General features: G+C 40.9%; 1 protein-coding gene across 5 annotated transcripts in view; it reads right to left on the reverse strand.

The window, feature by feature from the left end:
- The window catches only part of APAF1 (apoptotic peptidase activating factor 1), a 95,423-nt gene that overhangs the window by 24,884 nt on the left and 51,987 nt on the right, over positions 1 to 18,552 (reverse strand). For 3 of the 5 annotated variants that reach the window (XM_084630435.1, XM_084630434.1, XM_084630436.1), the window contains 5 exons: positions 17,632 to 17,757; positions 13,995 to 14,156; positions 7,116 to 7,244; positions 6,186 to 6,311; positions 5,498 to 5,617 (listed from right to left, as the gene is read on the reverse strand). In XM_084630435.1, coding sequence (XP_084486561.1) covers positions 5,498 to 5,617; positions 6,186 to 6,311; positions 7,116 to 7,244; positions 13,995 to 14,156; positions 17,632 to 17,757 — 663 coding nt within the window. Of the gene's footprint in view, positions 1 to 2,304; positions 2,412 to 5,497; positions 5,618 to 6,185; positions 6,312 to 7,115; positions 7,245 to 13,994; positions 14,157 to 17,631; positions 17,758 to 18,552 lie in introns of all 5 variants that reach the window. The other 2 variants (XR_014711975.1, XR_014711976.1) reach the window with 1 other exon arrangement.

Raw genomic sequence — 18,552 nt, forward strand, 5'->3', positions numbered from 1 at the left:
CGAATTTCTGCTTAAAATGAACTGGGCCTTACAAGTCACAGATACATAGATTCCAAGGCCAAAAGGGACCACTGTGATCATTTACTCTGACCTCCTGCATAATACAGGCCATGGAATTTTCCCAGAATAATTCCTTTTGAACTAGAGCATGTTTTTTTTGTTTTGTTTTTTTTTAAAGAAAAGAAAAAGAAACCAAGATCCAATCTTGATTTAAAAATTGCCAGTGATGGAGAATTAATCATGACCCTTGATTAACTGTTCCAATGATTAATTACCCTCAACATAAAAAATGTACACCTCATTTCCAGTCTGAATTTGTCCAGCTTCAACTTCTAGCCATTGGATCATGTTACACCTTTCTCTGCTAGACTGAAGAGCCCATTATCAAATATTTGCTCCCCAGGCAGGCACCTTATAGACTGTAATCAAGTCATCCCTTAACCTCCTCTTTGTTAAACTAAATAGATTGAGCATCTTGAGTCTACCACTATAAGGCAGTGTTCTTCATTCAAGGCCTGTGAGCCAGTGGTAGTTCTCATCGACCCTAAGTGCGGCTCGCTAAGTTCCCTCTATAAATAACCACACAGCAGCTACCGGTAGGGAGAGGGCTGGGGGGAGTCCTCTGGCCCCAGTCCTGGAGCAGCCTGCCTGCACCCCAAAATCCTCATCCCTGGCCCCACCCCAGAGCCCGCACCCCCAGCCAGAGCCCTCATCCCTACTCCGCATCCCAACCCTCTGCCCCAGTCCTGGGCCCCCTCCTGCACCCTAAACCCCTCATCCCTGGCCCAACCCTGCAGCCCTCACCCCCGCACTCCAACCCTCTGCCCCAGCCCTGAGCCCCCTCCTGCACCGTGAACCCCTCATTTCCAGCTCCACCCTCGAGCTCTCACCCCCAGCCAGAGGACTGAAAAGAAAACAGAGGAACAAACTGACCAACAGACATTTGGACTGCCTTACTAGGATTGCGATGACAGATTACAAATACTGCATGAACAAAGTCGAGGAGGAACAGGCACACTTTCGCTCATCCAGTTTTTCAAGTAAGTTTTGCACTGTTCTGCTCTTAAAAAGTTTATTTGCATAGGTGCCTTTTGAATTCCATATATTTTCCTGGTTATTATTTTATAAAAGGAGTATCATTTTATTGTACAAGTAGACTGTTTTAGTTATATGAGTGGCTCTGTAATATTACATAATTAAGGAGTAGTAAGCAATGTGTTAATATAGTACTTGATGTGGCTCTTACACTGAAGGTTTTTTGCTAAAGTGGCCCCCACTCAGAAATGTAAAATTTAAAAAACTTACTGGTACGGGGGCCAGCTCCAGCCCCCCCGGAAGGGGCGGGGCTGAGGGTCAGCGTCCCCCAGCCAACCCTTCCACGCTGCTTGGCCCGAGCTGCCTGGGGCTCCAGCGGCAATTTAAAGGGCCCAAGGCTTTGGCCGCTGCTGCCGCAGCAGCAGCCTGAGCCCTTTTAAATCGCCGGCCCCAGGACAGCTGCTCCTTTTGCTCACCTTCCCCCCCATTGGCAGCCTTGCTGGGGGGGGTGGGGAGGCCAAAAGGGGCAGGGATGATAAAACAGCACTTTAACGTTGTTGCCCCTTTTGTGCTCCCCCGTCGGCGGCCCTGCCACTAGGGACCCAGCAGGGCCACCAACGGGGGGCACAAAAGCGGTAAGACAGTAGGGACCGGTACTGGTGGCCACCTTTTACCAGTATGCTGTACCGACCCATACCGCCTTACTTTCACCCCTGCCCCCACTTCAAAAAGAGTGAAGAGCACTGCTGTATGGCATGTCTTCTAATCCTTTAATCATTCCTGTACCTCTTCTCTGAACCCTCTCCTATTTATCAATGTCCTTGAATTGTTGAAACCAGAACTGAACACATTATTCCAGCAGCAGTCACATACAGCAGCGTCAAATACAGAGGTAAAATAACCTCTAGATCCCTGCTCCTACTTGAGATTCCCGTTTATTGACTTATGGATGACATTAGCCTTTTTGGCAACAGCATTGCAGTGGGATCTCATCTTCAGCTCTACCACAATGCCCAAATCTTTTCATGATTTGTGAATTTCTCTTCTTCATGAAGAGGCATATAAATTGGTCCTCTACTTGTACGGTTGGGTCTCCTCCGCTGATCGGATGTAGGTAATTAGAATTCTAGATCTACGTGAGCCTGGTCAGTACACTACTTGCCCACCATCTTTCCTCTAAAACAGCTATTCCATAATTACCATAGGAAGGTATTATGATATTTCAGAAATACATCCATTCATCGTAAGTAAGCAGACGATGTGTGTTACCTTAGAAAAGAGTCCAGTTACGCTATTGCATATGAATTGCTTGGACAAATAATGTTGGCAAAAATACATTAACATTTTCAACTGATTAGATTCACGGTTCCCCCTCCCTGAAACAAATAAAATAAAATAAAAGTTAAGGGTGGACTGATCAGAAAACCCTTTTCAAAGAAAATAAATTGATCAGTAAAGACTTTGTCCCCACTCTCCCCTTCGTGCAGTGCGTGTCCTCCTACTCAAACAGTCCCATAAAAGGGGCCGGGGCACAGCAGCTCTGAGTAGAAAACCATTTGGTACCTTTGGAGGAAAGGGAAGAGGGCCTATTGCTTCAGTATAGGCCTTTTAATTAGCCTTGATGCAGGCTCTCCAGGCAGAGGAAGAGAAACAGTTTGGTGAGGAGATGGAGGTGGGGGAAAGACAGAAAATAGGAGAGGAGAGAGAAAAAGAGGGGGGAAAAGTAGGTAAAAGGTCGCAGCAATGAGGAAGATCCCTTTCTGGGCTCTTGCTAGACTAAAAGGTAAAAATGATGGGGGTTTTCCTGCAGGGGAAAACACTTCTGAAGGGAAGTTGTCAGGGAGGTTCCCCTTCAGCCAGGCTTGCACAGATAGAATGCTGTAACAGCCTCCTTTAATCAAAAGAATGGACATGACCCACCTATGCCCCACTCAAAGGACAGCAGCAGAACAATCAGTTTCAGCTATCCCCTCACACTACATATTATTGGCAGCCATAACAATTTGTTGAAGTTCACCCAAGAAGGGCTGCCAGGCCACCTGCTGGCCAATCAGGCCTGATACAAAGCAACTGAAATAGTTGCTCGCCTGGTCAAAGGCAGGTCTAGATAACACTGGTTAAAACTCTGGAGACCTATCTTCATTAGCACTCACACTACTGCCACCACTAGTAAAGCTGTAGCAGTGGAAAATATGAAGAGAAAAGGCTACTGTAGACAGAGCCTGAAGAATTTAAAATAACCACTAAAACAGAATACCAGACTAAAGGGCCATGTGTGTCTGCGTTTTATATGTGCTATGCCACATTTTTTGGAGGATAGAAGTTATTAAGTATGGAAATGTTTTATCAGTCTCTCAATTACTTCATTCACAATCTAGAGATTCATGGAATTGATCTGAAGGCAACATTTGGCTCTAAAAAAAAGCAAAACTTGAAAGAAAAAGTAAGTGCATATAATGTCACATAAAATGTTTTTGACTCCCTTATCAAGAAACACAGAATTCTACCTTCCATTTGAAATGGTACGATTAAAACGAAAGTCAAAAAACCCAAAATATTAAAAAGCCAGAAGACAAACGTACATATGTGTACAGAGACAATAAGACTCAAACAATTACACTTGAAAATAAATGCTTAATGAAGACTAATTATAGGTGAACAAATAACTTAGAATTGGGGGAAAGATACTGATTCCTCGTTATTTCATTCAGTGCTCTCAGATAAGAATATTGATAATGCTGACATTAGACAGTTGTCATTCACCAGCAGAAAATTTGTAGAATTTGACGGTCTGAATTACTACACAGGAAATGTAGATCACCTTGCTGGTGCCATGCAATATGGGCATTCAGTTTTCACAGCTATAAAAGTTAGTGCCATTGCTTTAAAATGCATCACTTCTGCAGATCCCACAAGAGTTTACGCTGAAGGACCACCGGAATCATATAAACAATTGTCTACTGAGTAAAAAAAACCACTACTTGTCATTCCTGAAGCTTTAAAATTTTCTATTTGCTTTGGGTAGAAAAGGCATTTTACAGGCTGAAAAAAATACTTTCAGCTACAAGGATTACCTCATTCTGTCTCTTCCATGGCCTATAAACACTTAGTGTATCCCCAGAAAGCAAGATTTTTAGATGGTTTGCATTAGGGTCCAGTTTCCTTAGTGCACCTGCATGCAGAACTCCCACAGAAAGACAAGTTGCACATGGATGGGCAAAATTTGGTCCGTAATATGTATTATACCTATGCTGCTGTTAAGTGTCCAGCACAGCAAGAAAGAATTCAGAAAGGGTTAGTGACAGACCGTTCCACCCTATCTATTTTGTCAGATGTACTGGGGTCTTGTAAACACATTCTGCAGCTACTACTTATCCCTAAAGAAAGTGTTGAGAAAAGTCTAAATTATTTAATTCTGCTCACCCCACTATTTATGCTCTACTTTCAATTTACCTTTGTTTTAGAACTTTTTGGATACTCTAGGATTTTATAGCTCAAGGATTAGAGATAGGTCTAAACATGCCAAAACTATGAGAAAATTTGGATCCAAGCCTTGTGGCTTGGGCCCATTTTTTTAAAGGTTTGGATTCAGGATCTTTTAAGACAACCTGCATTTCAGACATACATGCATAAGGATGATGCAAAAATTTGTACAGGGTAGGCCATTAATTAACAACTTAGTATATTTAATTGTCTGATCTGACTTTTAAAAAAATAAAAAGTTAAACTGCAACATACTTATGTGAAAGGAATTTTTGACATTTAATATGAAAAATACTTTGACAAATTCTGGACAGCATTTTGTAACAAAAAATAAATATAAGCATGTTTTCTTGTAAGCTATTATAGTTAAGCATTTCAGTGTTCTAAATGAGCTAAACTAGCCACTTGATGCATCACTTCTACAAGATGTCACATCACATAACTAATATAACTTGACATAAAATTATGGAAGGTTACATGTTAATTCAAAAATATTTCTATTACAAAAGTGAAGACAGCTACATGTGTGTGTTTAAAGTATTTAGTATGCTTAGTTTCACCAGAGTATAAACAATTTGTATTTTTAGCTCATACAGAAATATTGTACCCAAAATTAATAAAACATAAGGTATACAATTCGTAAAGAACAGTTATTTTATAACAGAAAAGGTCCTCTACCCTTCTCCATGCAGTCAGATTCAATTTGCATATCTTCCTTTTCAAGGGAAAAAGCCCACAAACTTTAACAGGTCTTGCTCATTAAAATAGGCATAGCTCCTTTGTCTGGACCTAATGTTCAGTAATTCAATCATTTAAAGAGTAAATTACAGAACATTAGCCATTTACATGCCAGATCCAAATGCTTAAAATCAGAAACAAAAATAACTTAATTCTTAATGTGCTTTTTTTTTGTAGATTACAGAGACCCTCGGGCATATTATTGATTTATGAATTGAAGTCCATACAGAAATACACTTACTTGTAGATGCTTCTGATTGAGAATTGCTAAAACCATCACTTCATCATCCTGGAACACGACATCTAGTTCACGTTTTAACACAACAGCAGAGGACTTGCACACTTTACTTGACTCCCAAATCTGTTAAAGAGAATAATGTTCTCAAAGGTTCTATAAAGAACACGATATAAAACTTTCAGTCAATAAATAAGAGTACAAGCAAAAAGCAAGAAACTCATAAATGGAATAATTTTAAATCATCGAGAATAACTGCTCAATACTTTTAATGGGTTTCATTTATTAGACTACTAGGCAGGGATGTACAATCCAAACAGATAAAATGCAATAGTGATATTTTTCCCATACTGACGGACTCCCCTATACTTCTACTCAGAGAAGTCACATGCACAAAGTTCACCAGCTCCTAACTTGAAATCGAAGAAAATAATTTAAAAAAATGAAAGTACCAGCTATTGCATTATATATTTCATTCGCATAAGAAGTTTCAAGAATATGAATAGTGACTATGGAAGTTGGGAAAGAAACAACAAGGAAAAGAACAGGGTTACCTCTCCTAATGGTAGCACTGCAGTTTATCACAGGAATTTAGGGATCAAAAAACATAGCACAGGTATTATACACAAGTACGTATCCTAAACAAGTAACAACATGTAAATATGCCCAAACAACTGGAAATAAGTTATCTTACCCTTATTGTCTGGTCATCCGACGATGTCAGAAATAAAGATCCATCAGGAGAAAATGTCACACAGTGAACCCAACTCAGATGTCCTCTGCAATCAGCTACTTTTGAAAAGGATTCTGTATTCCATAACTACAGCAAAAATATAACAAAGGAAGATCCAACTGTATCACCACCACTACATTCTAAATACGAAACACAAAGCACATACAATAACTTAAGAACACACTGATTTTTTTCTACTAGTATTTGCTTTCAGTCCTCATCCTGAATATACTAACTGTAAGAGGGAGTTGTCTTCTGCTGTCACTATTTACTACAGATATTTATTTTTCGAAAGATCAGCCTTTTCAGTTGTATAACTAAATCAATCCATGTAGTGCTCAAATGTAGACTTAAATGTATCTGTTTTAGAAAATATGATACTTAAATGTTTTGGGACTAGAATGGATAAAGTAAGTATTCCATGCACTACTTAAGTGTTTTTCACTTGGCTGAATCATAAAAAGCCCTATAGTGTACCAGTATATTGTACAAGAGTCTTTTATACTATATTATCTCTTGAAGACTGAGTTTTTCTGATTTATTTTGCTTTTAACATGTACAGTTAAATAAAATGTTCATTTTGCAGCTTATGTGAAAATATAAAATATAAACATGTTCAAAATGAAAAATATGTATAGTTCAAAAACAATATTTCACCATTCAAAATTATACCTCTAATAAAATGGGTAAAAAAATAAATAGAAAAATGAAATTAAGATATTACATTATGTGCTAAGAATACTTAACTAAGTTCATTTTGAACACATATGCACATGTGCAGTTATTGGAAAGTTCTAGCTCTCCAAAACTAATGGATTTAGACACTCCATTTTCTCCATGTAGTATCCCAGGAGGACTATTTAAATTATGTTAACAAGGATAGTCACTTACCTCAACAGAATAATGTGATAAAGCAACTGCTACCAACTGATTGCCAGGACAAAAGTCACAGTACTGGATTGTACTGTGGTGACTTATAAGGACTTCTGCTAACAAGTCACTGGTTAGAACATCAAGAAGCTGCGAACATATACAATTCTAATAATTATATTGTATTAACATCATGACTATTACATAGCTCCTCAGTAAAATACACCCTTGAATATACAATAATTACTCCTGAAGGAAATGTGCACCAAAAAAATAAAAAATATGTGCACAATATTTTAAAACGCTGCAAATTTTATTTGTCAATAAATAAATGTGGAGGCTCCAGCATGGCAGTGAAGAACACAGGCCACTGGTTGCACAGAATGAGAGATCACCCTGCAGCTTCCCTCCTCCCCCAGGACACAGACTCAGTGAGGCTGCACCTGACCCTGACACAGCACAAAGGCCAGGCCTGCCCCAGAAACACCCCAGGGCTCTGCCTCTCTGCGCCAGGTGCAACAGGTGTGGGCAGGCACGCTCAGCCCAGCAGGATCCAAGTGTGGTAGGGCTTAGTGTGGGGGGATCCAGGTGTGGGGTGAGAGGGTTCTGTGCAGGGCAGTCTAGGTTCGGGTGGCTCAGCGGGGGGGAGGGGAGGGGTGTCCAGGGGGGTGTGTCAAGGTGCAAGGGAGGGATCTGGATGTACGGGCTCATTGGGGGGGTTCAATGCAGGGGCAATGGGACTCGGGGGGGGGGGGGCGCGTTCAGGTGATAGTGGTTGGGCCTCAGCATGGGAGATGAGGCTCGGGGTGGGGGGGCGGGCATGTAGGATTCAGCGGGAGGAGGGGGGTCCCAGAAGCTGGGAGATTGGGGCTTGGTAGGGTGGGTGTCTGGGTGCAGCTGATTGGGGTTCAGTGGGTCTGGGTGCGGGAGGACTGATCTGGGTGCATATGGGCTCCAGATGCAAGAGGTAACGCTTGCCAGGATTGGGGTTCAGGTGTGGGAGGCTCAGCAGTGGGATTTAGGTGTGTGGGGGGTGGGGGGTCTAGGTATGGGGGCATCCAGATGCACAGGGGTTGGGTGGACAGGGGAGCAACCCCTGTACAGTGACCCCTCCCGCCATGGCTGAGGAACAATGGGGAAGGAAGTAGGGGGTGGAGGTGCTGCAGAGCTTCCTGCAGTCGGGGGAGTGTTTTGGGGGTATGTCTCCCCCAGCCCCAGCTGCTCCTTGCAGGGAAAGAGCAAGTCCTGTCCTCCCTCAGATCAGCAGAGACTAGCACCTGAGCCAGGAGCAGAGTAGGAGCCACCAGCCAGGGCATCCCTATCCCCTGCAGTGATTTACCTCTCCACCAGCTGCCCACACTGCTGGGGACAGACGCGTGACCGCTCTTGCGGCTTCCCTTTCCCTCCCTATCAGAAAGTCATTTTTCTGCAGGGAAGCAAAAAAATCTGTAGGGAAGCAAAAAAATCTGCGAGGGATATGAATTCTGCACACAGAATTCCCCTGAGAGTATAGAATATTTAAAATATATACTACTTTTGACCTCAAAACATGCTACATTGGCTTTACAGGTACTCTTAGGATACTGTGTAAATGAAATTTTTTCTTTTAAATATTTGTATGATGCAGCCAATTCTTAAAGGAAACAACTCTGCATTAGTACTGGCTCTTAACTATAGTCAACATGCTGTAAAACTGTAACTTTTCTTCAGTCATTTCCTTTTTTCAAATCACCAAATATTAAATTAAATCTGATAGTCCATTTTATAAATTAAAGCCATTTTTGAGTTGTACAACTAATCCTGAAAGTATCTTACTTCTGCATACCAGAACTTAAAGGCTGAATGCTTTATCAAAACTAACAAACAGAAGGCTATTCCTACGACAATTTTTAATCCTGAACTTCTTTAATAACTCTATTGTAAGAGCCTTAAAAAATTGAGTTTAATACTAATTATTACATAATGGCAAAATTAGACTTTGAATCATGTCCTGACTCAATCCACAGTGATTTGACATGGTTTCTAGCTTCCCTCAAATGCCTTTAAACAGGCTACCATAATTTAATAGTTCACAAACACAGTTATGCCTTTCCCTTCATGGAGCACATTTACAATGTAATCCATGTCTCTCTATACCCACTAATTGCAGGGTGTCACACCTACGGCCTGCCGGCCACTTTCATCCATCTGCAACTCCCTCTGTGCACAAAGAGGACCTGGCCTTTTGCTGCTGCTCCTCCACAGATTATTCGAAGGGGCCAGGAAGGAGGAGCAAGCTTATGCAGGGTTAGGTCTTTCCTCCTCCTGCTGTTGTCACCAAGACTTTCAAACTAGTTTTACATCCGACTAGTTGCTTTGCTTCCCCTCTACTGCAGCTACCATAGAAGGCTCAGAGGAGGAGCAGTTTTTCAAATGCCCAGGGAGGCTCCTGTAACTCAGGCCTCTGGGGCTCTCTAAACTATGCTGGTGTTTCTCCACAGTCCCCAGAGCTCAAATAGAAGATACTCATCCAGAAGTCCTGGATTCAGTCCCTACAAATGACCTAAGCAAGGATGTTGGCTATGCTGTCTGTAACCCTAGAACACAATCTGCTTCCAGAGCTAGAAAGAAAAAACAAGAACCCTGATGCCCAACACTCCTCTGTGTTGCATAAGTATTATGTAACCCTCTGGCAGTGTGTTGCATCCACATATCAGCATGCTTTCTCTCTCACCAGTTATTCCGATGGCTAAAGTGGAACAGGTCTCTGAAAAGAATCTGAAACCTATGAGTTCAAACCCTGCTGATATCAGTATGGGGGTGGGGGGAGGAAGGGGGACAGGAGAAGCATGCAAGTTAGTATAAAGTCCCCGCAGTAATTGTTGGCATAAATTACGTTGCAAAATATTGTATTTAGAAAGGAATTTGGATTTTGTGTTAGTATTTGTCTTAGTGCTGTAGTTTTAGTGTTGGTATTTTGGCTAATGGAAGCTATCCTTCTAAGACGGATATTGATAAATTTGAGAGTTCAGAGAACAGCCACAAGAATGATTAAAGGATTAGAAAACATGCCTCACAGTGATTGAACTCTTTGATCTTAACAAAGAGAAGATTAAAGGGTGACTTGATTATAGTCTGTAAGTATCTATACAGGGAACAAATATTTAATAATGGGCTCTTTAATTTATCAAGGAAAGCTATAACATGATTCAATGGCTGGAAGCTGAAGCTAGATAAATTCTGACTAGAAATAAGGCATGTATTTTAAATAGTTATAGTAATTAACCATTGGAACAATTTACCAAGGGGCACTGTAGATTTGCATCACTGACCATTTTTAAATCAAGATTGGATGTTTTTCTAAAATATATGTTCTGAAAAATATTTTGGAGAAGTTCTATGACCTCTGTTATTCAGGTCAGACTAGATAATCAAATGGTCCCTTCTGGCCCTGGAATTTGTAAGAACAGGATTCAGAGTAACAGCCGTGTTAGTCTGTATTCGCAAAAAGAAAAGGAGTACTTGTGGCACCTTAGAGACTAACTAATTTATTTGAGCATAAGCTTTCGTGAGCTATAGCTCACTTCATCGGATGCATACTGTGGAAAGTATAGAAGATCTTTTTATACACACAAAGCATGAAAAAATGGGTGTTTACCACTACAAAAGGTTTTCTCTCCCCCCACCCCACTCTCCTGCTGGTAATAGCTTATCACTTTAGATAAGTGAACTCCAGAAAGGACAGAATTTGATTTAATAAATTTATCTTTCAAGAAAGCAAGCCTTGTTCTCAAAGGCCTTAGAGCACTGCTGAGCTACAGCACTTTTCATTTTTAGATTACCAGTTTGAATCTTTCCTACCGCAGCAGGGATTAAAAGTTGTTCCCATATAATGGAAGTTCAGTAGACCCTATGTTAGATGAGTTTGAAAGTCCCAGTTCCAGCTCTGCTGTCACACTCACCACTATGTTCTGAGACTAGATTAAAATCTTCATGTTAGGGAATTTTTACCACATGCTATGCATTGTACAGACACAATGAGGGCTTGATCTTGGTTATGACCTCACATGAGAACTCCTGCAGCAGGGGCCAAAACTGCCTTACTCACCTCAAGTTTTTCGAAGTTGGCAATACTTTTTACACACACACTGGAGGTGGGCAAGAGATCAAAAATCAGAAAGACAAAAGACACATGGTTTAATTTTTTTAATTCACTATTTTGGGTCGAGTCTGAATTTTTTTTTTTAAACTTTTGAGGTTTGCAGTACTGCACGCTTTGTAATACAGAACCTGATTTCTAGAAGTGCCGAGCACACACGTTAACGGGAGCTGCAGGTGCTCAGCACTTATGAAAACATGGTCTAAACCAGGGGTCTCAAACACGCGGCCTGCGGGCTGCATGTGACCCGAGGGCCGCGAGGCTATTTCCTGCAGCCCGCCTAGTGGCCTGCGCCCCGCCCCCCCCCAGCCTACCTCCAGGCCAGGGTTGGGCAAACTACAGCCTGCAGGCCGGATCCAGCCTGTGGGACTGCCCCCCATGGTCCCACGCCGCTCCCTGAAGCGGCCAGCACAATGTCCCTGCAGTCCGAGGGGGGGGAGGAGGGCACAGAGGGCTCCGTGTGTTGCTCTGGCTTCCAGACACCACCCCCCGCCGCTCCCATTGGCTGGGAACGGAGAACCACAGCCAATGGGAGCTTCGGGGGAGGTACCTGGAGGAGCAGCAAAAGCAGCGCACGGAGCCTGGAGCCCTGTGCCCTCGCCGCTCCCCTCCGGGCCGCATGGACATGGTTCTGGCTGCTTCCCAGAGCGGAGCAGAGTGGGGCCAGCAGGCAGGGAGTCTGCCCTGGCCCAGGTGTGCGCCGCTGCCACCCCAGAGCCACTCTAAGTAAGCGGCGCCGGGCTGGAGCTCGAACCCCTCCTGCACCCCGCCCCCCAACTCCCTGCCGTAAGCCCCCTGCCGCACCCTGCGCCAACCCCCCTGCCTGCACCCCAACCCCCTGCCCTGAGCCTGGCCGCATCCCACACTCCTCCTGCACCCCAACCCCCTGCCCTGAGCTCCTGCCACACCCCGCACCCCTCCTGCGCCTCCTGGGGGCAGGGAGGGGGCGGAGTTAGGGTGGGGACTTCAGGGAAGGGGTTGGAATGGGAGCAGGGAAGGGGTGGAGTGGGGGCGGGGGCAGCGAGGGTGGGGTGTCAGTGATGCAGCCCTCAGGCCAATGCACTTGTCCTCATGTGGCCCTCGTGGTCATTTGAGTTTGAGACCTCTGGTCTAAACAGTCTAAACATATTATTCCACTTTTCTCAAAACAAAAGAACCTTTTGTTTGATATTAGCAGAATACTGTGGGCCAAATACTGCCATTGATTACATCTGAACAATACCAATGGCTTTAGTGAGGATTACTGACCTAAACAAGAATACAATTTTCACCAAGCAGTTTTAACTTTCAGGTTAATTTATAAAGCTCCATACAATTTCTGAATGAGCTGTTTTATAAATTTTAAAGTCAAAAGTCAGAATTGCTTCCCCTCCTTAGTACACCATATTTCATTCCAAGTCTTCCAGCCATTAGTGCAGTTCCTACCACCAATCCATAGAACAGCATTTCCCAAACTTCGTAAATTGGCCCCTCCTTTTGGAAAATCCCTGGACTCTTGCCAGATATTGCTACAAGGCCTTCAGATCTTAATTTATACATCATCTGCATTGTCTGCGCCTTGCTAGTTTTTCACACCCCACTTTGTTAAGTGCTACCTCAGAAGAAGAAGAATAGGCTGGTCATAGTTGCTTGTACCTCTCTCTCCCCCACATAGCTAAACTAGTGAATCTTGATCTCCAGGACAGTTGCACTGTAGGAACAAGCATAATTCAAATATTTTTTTCTCCTTATACTATAAAATGTTCCTGCTATCCTACACTAACAATTTGTAACAAAAAACCACACATTTTGGCAACAAAGTATTTTTTTAATTTGACTAATAACATAAGAACGGTCATACTGGGTCAGACCAAAGGTCCATCAATCCCAGTACCCTGTCCTCTGACAGTGGCCAATGGCAGATGCCCCAAAGGGAATGAACAGACAGGTTATCATCAAGTGATCCATGCCCTGTCACCCTATCTGAGCTTCTGGCAAACAGGCTAGGGCACCATTCCTGCCCATCCTGGCTAATAGCCATTGATGGACCTATCTAGCTCCCTTTTGAACCCCGTTCTCGTACTGGCCTTCACAACAACTTCTGGGGCAAGGAGTTCCAGAGGTTGACAGTGCGTTGCGTGAAAAAATAACTTTCTTATGTTTGTTTTAAACCTGCTACCTATTAATTTCATTTGGTGGCCCCTTGTTCTTGTATTATGATTTTATAGACCTCTATCATATCTCCCCTTAGTCGCCTCTTTTCCAACCTGAAAAGTCCCAGTCTTATTAATCTCTCCTCATATGGAAGCAGTTCTATACCCCTAATAATTTTTGTTGCCCTTTTCTGAACCTTTTCCAATTCCAATACATCTTTTTTGAGATGGGGCGACCATATCTGCATGCAGTATTCAAGGTGTGGGCGTACCATGTATTTATATAGAGGCAATATGATATTTTCTGTCTTATTAACTATTCCTTTCTTGATGATTCCCAACATTCCGTTCATTTTTTTGACTGCCGCTGCACATTGAGTGGATGATTTCAGAGAGCTATCTGCAATGACTCCAAGATCTCTTTCTTGAGCTGTAGCTCACGAAAGCTCATGCTCAAATAAATTGGTTAGTCTCTAAGGTGCCACAAGTACTCCTTTTCTTTTTGCGAATACAGACTAACACGGCTGTTACTCTGAAACCAGCTAATTTAGACCTCATCATTGTATATGTATAGTAAAACAAAACAGAACACAGGAAGAAATAAGAGTTTGAATATTATGAAGTACTTACTAAAAGCCGGTTTTTGGCTGCCACCATTATTGTAGCACAATTTGCTGACCAGGAGCAACACTTCACTAACACTTCCACATCATCTTGGTGTTCATCTGCATTTCTGAAGAAGTCTTTTATATCAATAGTTTTCAGTTCATTTGCTGAACACACTTCCCAAAGCTTCAAGAACAAATATATTAAAATCAGCCTTAAAAATCAATTAGTATAGATGACAGAAATTAGCATTAACCGATTACAGTATGAAAAAGCACATACAATATTTTTAATTTAATTTTCAAGATCAACTAGAATGTTGCTGTACATTCCTGTATGCAAACAGGTCAGAGCGAAAAGAAGATCGCCCCTCTACACTGCTGTGTTGAGATTGCACTTGAAAGCATACTCAGTTCTGAGCATTTGTGTACCAGAAAGGTATTGCAAAATTGGGAGAATTTCAGAAAAGATCAACAAAATTATTGCAAGTCTGAAATGTTGACTTTTAAGGAAAGATTAAAAGATCTTATATGCCCTACCTCACCTGTCCTCCCCCCCAAAAAAAAGACAGGGGAAAACATAATGTAATACACTTTAATCTTTGTTGCTTTTGAAATGCATTTAGTTATAGGTTATGTTTAGCTATTAAATATTAAAATTGCACAAAGCAGTTTTCCCTCAAAGTTATTATAAACATATTTTCAGAGAAAAACCTAACATTTCTGGGTTTAAAATGCAAGACTATTTTATAATCCCTAACAGAAAACATGTTTTCGTTTATGGATTACATTTATTGTAGTTTTTCATGTCCACACCACAAAGTAAAAACAGCACAACATACGTTCCTTAGGCATGATGTTTAATATATACGCCATTATGTACAAGACTATTTTGTATTAAATTAAAATGTTTTGAAGAAATTTCCAGTTTGGTAATTGAAAAACTTTGTACTGAATGTCTACATAAACTTATTTTACACATTCCATGGGGACTTAGTTGCAATTTTTCCATCAAAACTTCCTTATTCAAATATTACACTTGTGTATCTGTTTGCATATTTTATATATTTTTTTCCTATCAATCTATTATTTTAAAACTATCGACACAATCCCTTCAGTGGGAAGCACTGAGGTCATAGTAAAACTATAGGCCAGGCCAGCTACTATTGACTTTTAGAAACCGAGAAAATACAATTGCCTATGGTAACCCTAAAATTCTACCAGATGTACTATCAAACTCCCTTCTTTACCTGACATTTATCCAACTTTTGTTGAGATACTCACAAGTGAATGGTAGTTTATTAAACATCATAGCCAAACCTTGTGAGCAACTTTTTTCTTTTTACAAAAGTTATTTATCTAGATTTCCCTTTACGGCTAAATGAGAATATTTATCATCAACAATAAGCCCCAAAATAGAAATAAAGCACACACAATTCTAGACAATTTAAGTAATAACATAACAGTAGTCACCTAAGCCCTGTGACGGAAGTGAGATTTTTATTTGCAAGAACTCAAATTAACTTTACCTGTAGAACAACAAACACAGATAATCCTCCACCCCAGAGTAGTAACACATATATGTGACTTTGACCTTGACTGTACTGAAAAAGAGCACTGGCAAAAAGGGATCCTCCACTTTTGAGCATACAATTGCACAAATAGCAGACAATGCTGCACAGTATTAACTAAAAGAAAGAGGCAGATTAGACTGATTTTTCTGATATAGTAAAAGATGTGGCTTTCATATCTTCTGCTATGTGCTCTCAGGAAGTGAAATCACAGGCTGAATATTCAGAGGTTAAGGTGTAGAATTTGAACTTCCCTCGCCAGAAAGATGAATGATAGATGAAGGTAAACAAATTGTTCTCCAGCACTGGAGTCTTAAAAGAAGAAAATATATTGAAACTAACGTTTGAAACTAAAGATTATGTCACAGCATATCAAGTGCTTCATTGTAAATGCAAGAATTCAAAAATACAGACTGAAAATTCTTAGAATGGTTAGAATGAATATGTGTCCATGTCAAAAAATACATACTGGATATAAATGGAGTCCTAGTAAACTAGGCACATTTTTCAAGGGTAGTTTACTGTACTGACATTATTATTCTGAAGTGTGACCATGATTAAACTGCTCTCAAGATGGACTATATGACACCCAAATTAGATCTGTCTGCAGCAGGCAAGTTTAACTTTACGTTGTGTAAGAAGCTCAGCACAAGGGGGACTGGTGTACCGAAATGAGATACTAAAGGAATTATGTATATAAACTTGCCCTGAATGAGTTGATGTTGGAATAGTTTGCTGGCACTCATTCTTTGTGAGTATTTTGCTTTTAAAATGTCCTGCTTCCCTGAAGCATGCTACAGAATTAACAATGCCCACCTGGCTGGCTTCTTTGTATAGTTTCTCTGAGCAGCTATCCAAAGTGATTGTTCTTTGTTCCCACAGAAGCATACAAGTAGCACAGAAGAATCAAGGGATCCTGCCCCAATCACAGCAGCAAGGGGTGGAGACAAGAGAAAAGCTAAATCTCCTCTCGGCTGGCACAGTGGTAGAACAGAAAAAGGAAAGAAGTGTGGGAGAAAGACAAGAAACAGCAACAATTTTTCCCTAACAGCTGGGAGAAAAGGGCAAGAAGTAAGCAAGCAAGCAAAGCTTTCACTTCTTCCCAGCTGCCTAGGTTTGGGAAGAGCACCAAGTAACCACAAGCCAAAGCTGACATGAAAGATGGGGACTGTTTTATGGCGGGACTACTTCCAATCAGGGAGAATTCCAGGTTTCTGGCCAGGATATTGTACCTGGACTCAGCTAAGGAGGATACAGACAGTCAGCCTCTAGCCAGTATTTAAATCTACCAGCTAAAAAGGTTTCTGATATATTTTTCAAGCTCGGTCCCCAGATCTCATTGATGCATTCACGAAAAACAAACTCAACCACTTTTAACTTTTATTTTTTAACAGCAGCTACAATAGCACTAGCAGCTCTTTAACATTCCTGATTTAGCTCTCTTATGGCAAGATAAAAGCTTCTTTGAACAGTGATTCTAAAATGGTACAAGCTTTACGTCGTAATTGGCAACTATACCTCCTTTTTTAAAAGAAGAAAACATTACAGTATTGGGGAAAAGAGCTACCTTAACCTCCAAAAAAACAAACAAACAAAAACCAAAAACAAAAACACTGCTTTGCTTCAGCTGGTTTGTGTAAAATTACATTAAATTCAAGAATACAATGAATGTTAGGAATTCCTGACTATCTTATTGAAGATATATTTTTATATGTCAGATCTCTTTTCCAATAAATCTAAATTTTCTATTACACACATATGATTTAAAAATGTATCCCAAAAATCATTCTCTCAGTTAGAAAAGTTACATGACAGGAAGGATGGTGAAGATAAAGGACTAAAAATGAGACACCCTGAGTTCTATTTCCATCTATGACACAGAATTACTCTGTGACCGTTAGTGAGCCATTTAACCTCTGGATCCTTGGTTTCTCATCTTTAAAATAGGAATGCCACTGAGCTACCTCACAGTGAAAATACTAGGCTTAATTCATTAACATTTGTAAAAGGCTTTGAGATTACTGAATACAACACAGTGTTAAAATATAAATTTCCATTATAAAAAACACACTGGTTATTTACAAAGCATACCTTTAATGTTCCATCTGCTGAGCAACTAGCCACATATTTGTCATCTGGTGAAAATTTGCAGTGACTGACAGAATTTAAGTGACCAAACATTGTATTTCGACAATGCTTTTTGTTCAAATTCCAAAGCTGCATAAAAAGTAAACACAACACAACTGCTGTTTAACCAAAAACCAATCTAAAGCTAAGAACATCAAAAACTTTCCTACCCAAAACAGGAATCCACGTTCAAAAACTGAAGAAAAGCTTTAATTCAGATTTTTCTTCACATTCACAGCAACACAGGGAAGCCAGTGGCAACACTCATTTTTTAAGTTACCTGAACTTTTAGGCTGAGATTTCCAAATGTCTTACCTTGACCTACCAACTCATGTGAAAACTAAAAATTACCGGTCTTCACTAGGATTTACCTCAAGTTTTCAATTCTCTTGAATTAACTAACTCAAACTAAGAACATGCTTTTTTTCCCCCGTAATGAAGACAAGGCCCTTGAGGGAGAGAGAGAGAGGGTATGGAAAGTTTGCCTTGATCCCAATGCTTCTTAAAACTACCTCCCTTTTATCTTATCTTCCTCTTGTCTTCCAAGTTCAGGAGCAGTTTATTAACAATTCCTAAACTCAATCTGATCCCCTCAAATAGTCTTACATCCTATTAATGTACTCTACTGAAACCACCCTTAATGACCTGCTAACTAAATCAAAAGGACACTATAATTTTTCTTTGTCTGCTGACTTTTGAACTTTTTGATATCACTCTCCTCATTTCTCTGAGTCTATGATCTCTCTCAATTCTCATCCTAACTGGCCTTTCAGCATTACTTTTAGCAGCTCTTCTTTCTTCCTTTTGTCCTTTGTATTGGCACTACCTAGGTTTCTGCCCTCGATCTTCTCTAGTGCATCAGACAAGATACTTTAAGAGTGACTT

Source organism: Lepidochelys olivacea (genome assembly GCF_965140295.1).
Source record: "Lepidochelys olivacea isolate rLepOli2 genome assembly, chromosome: 1".
In the NCBI taxonomy this organism is placed as follows: Eukaryota; Metazoa; Chordata; order Testudines; family Cheloniidae; genus Lepidochelys; species Lepidochelys olivacea.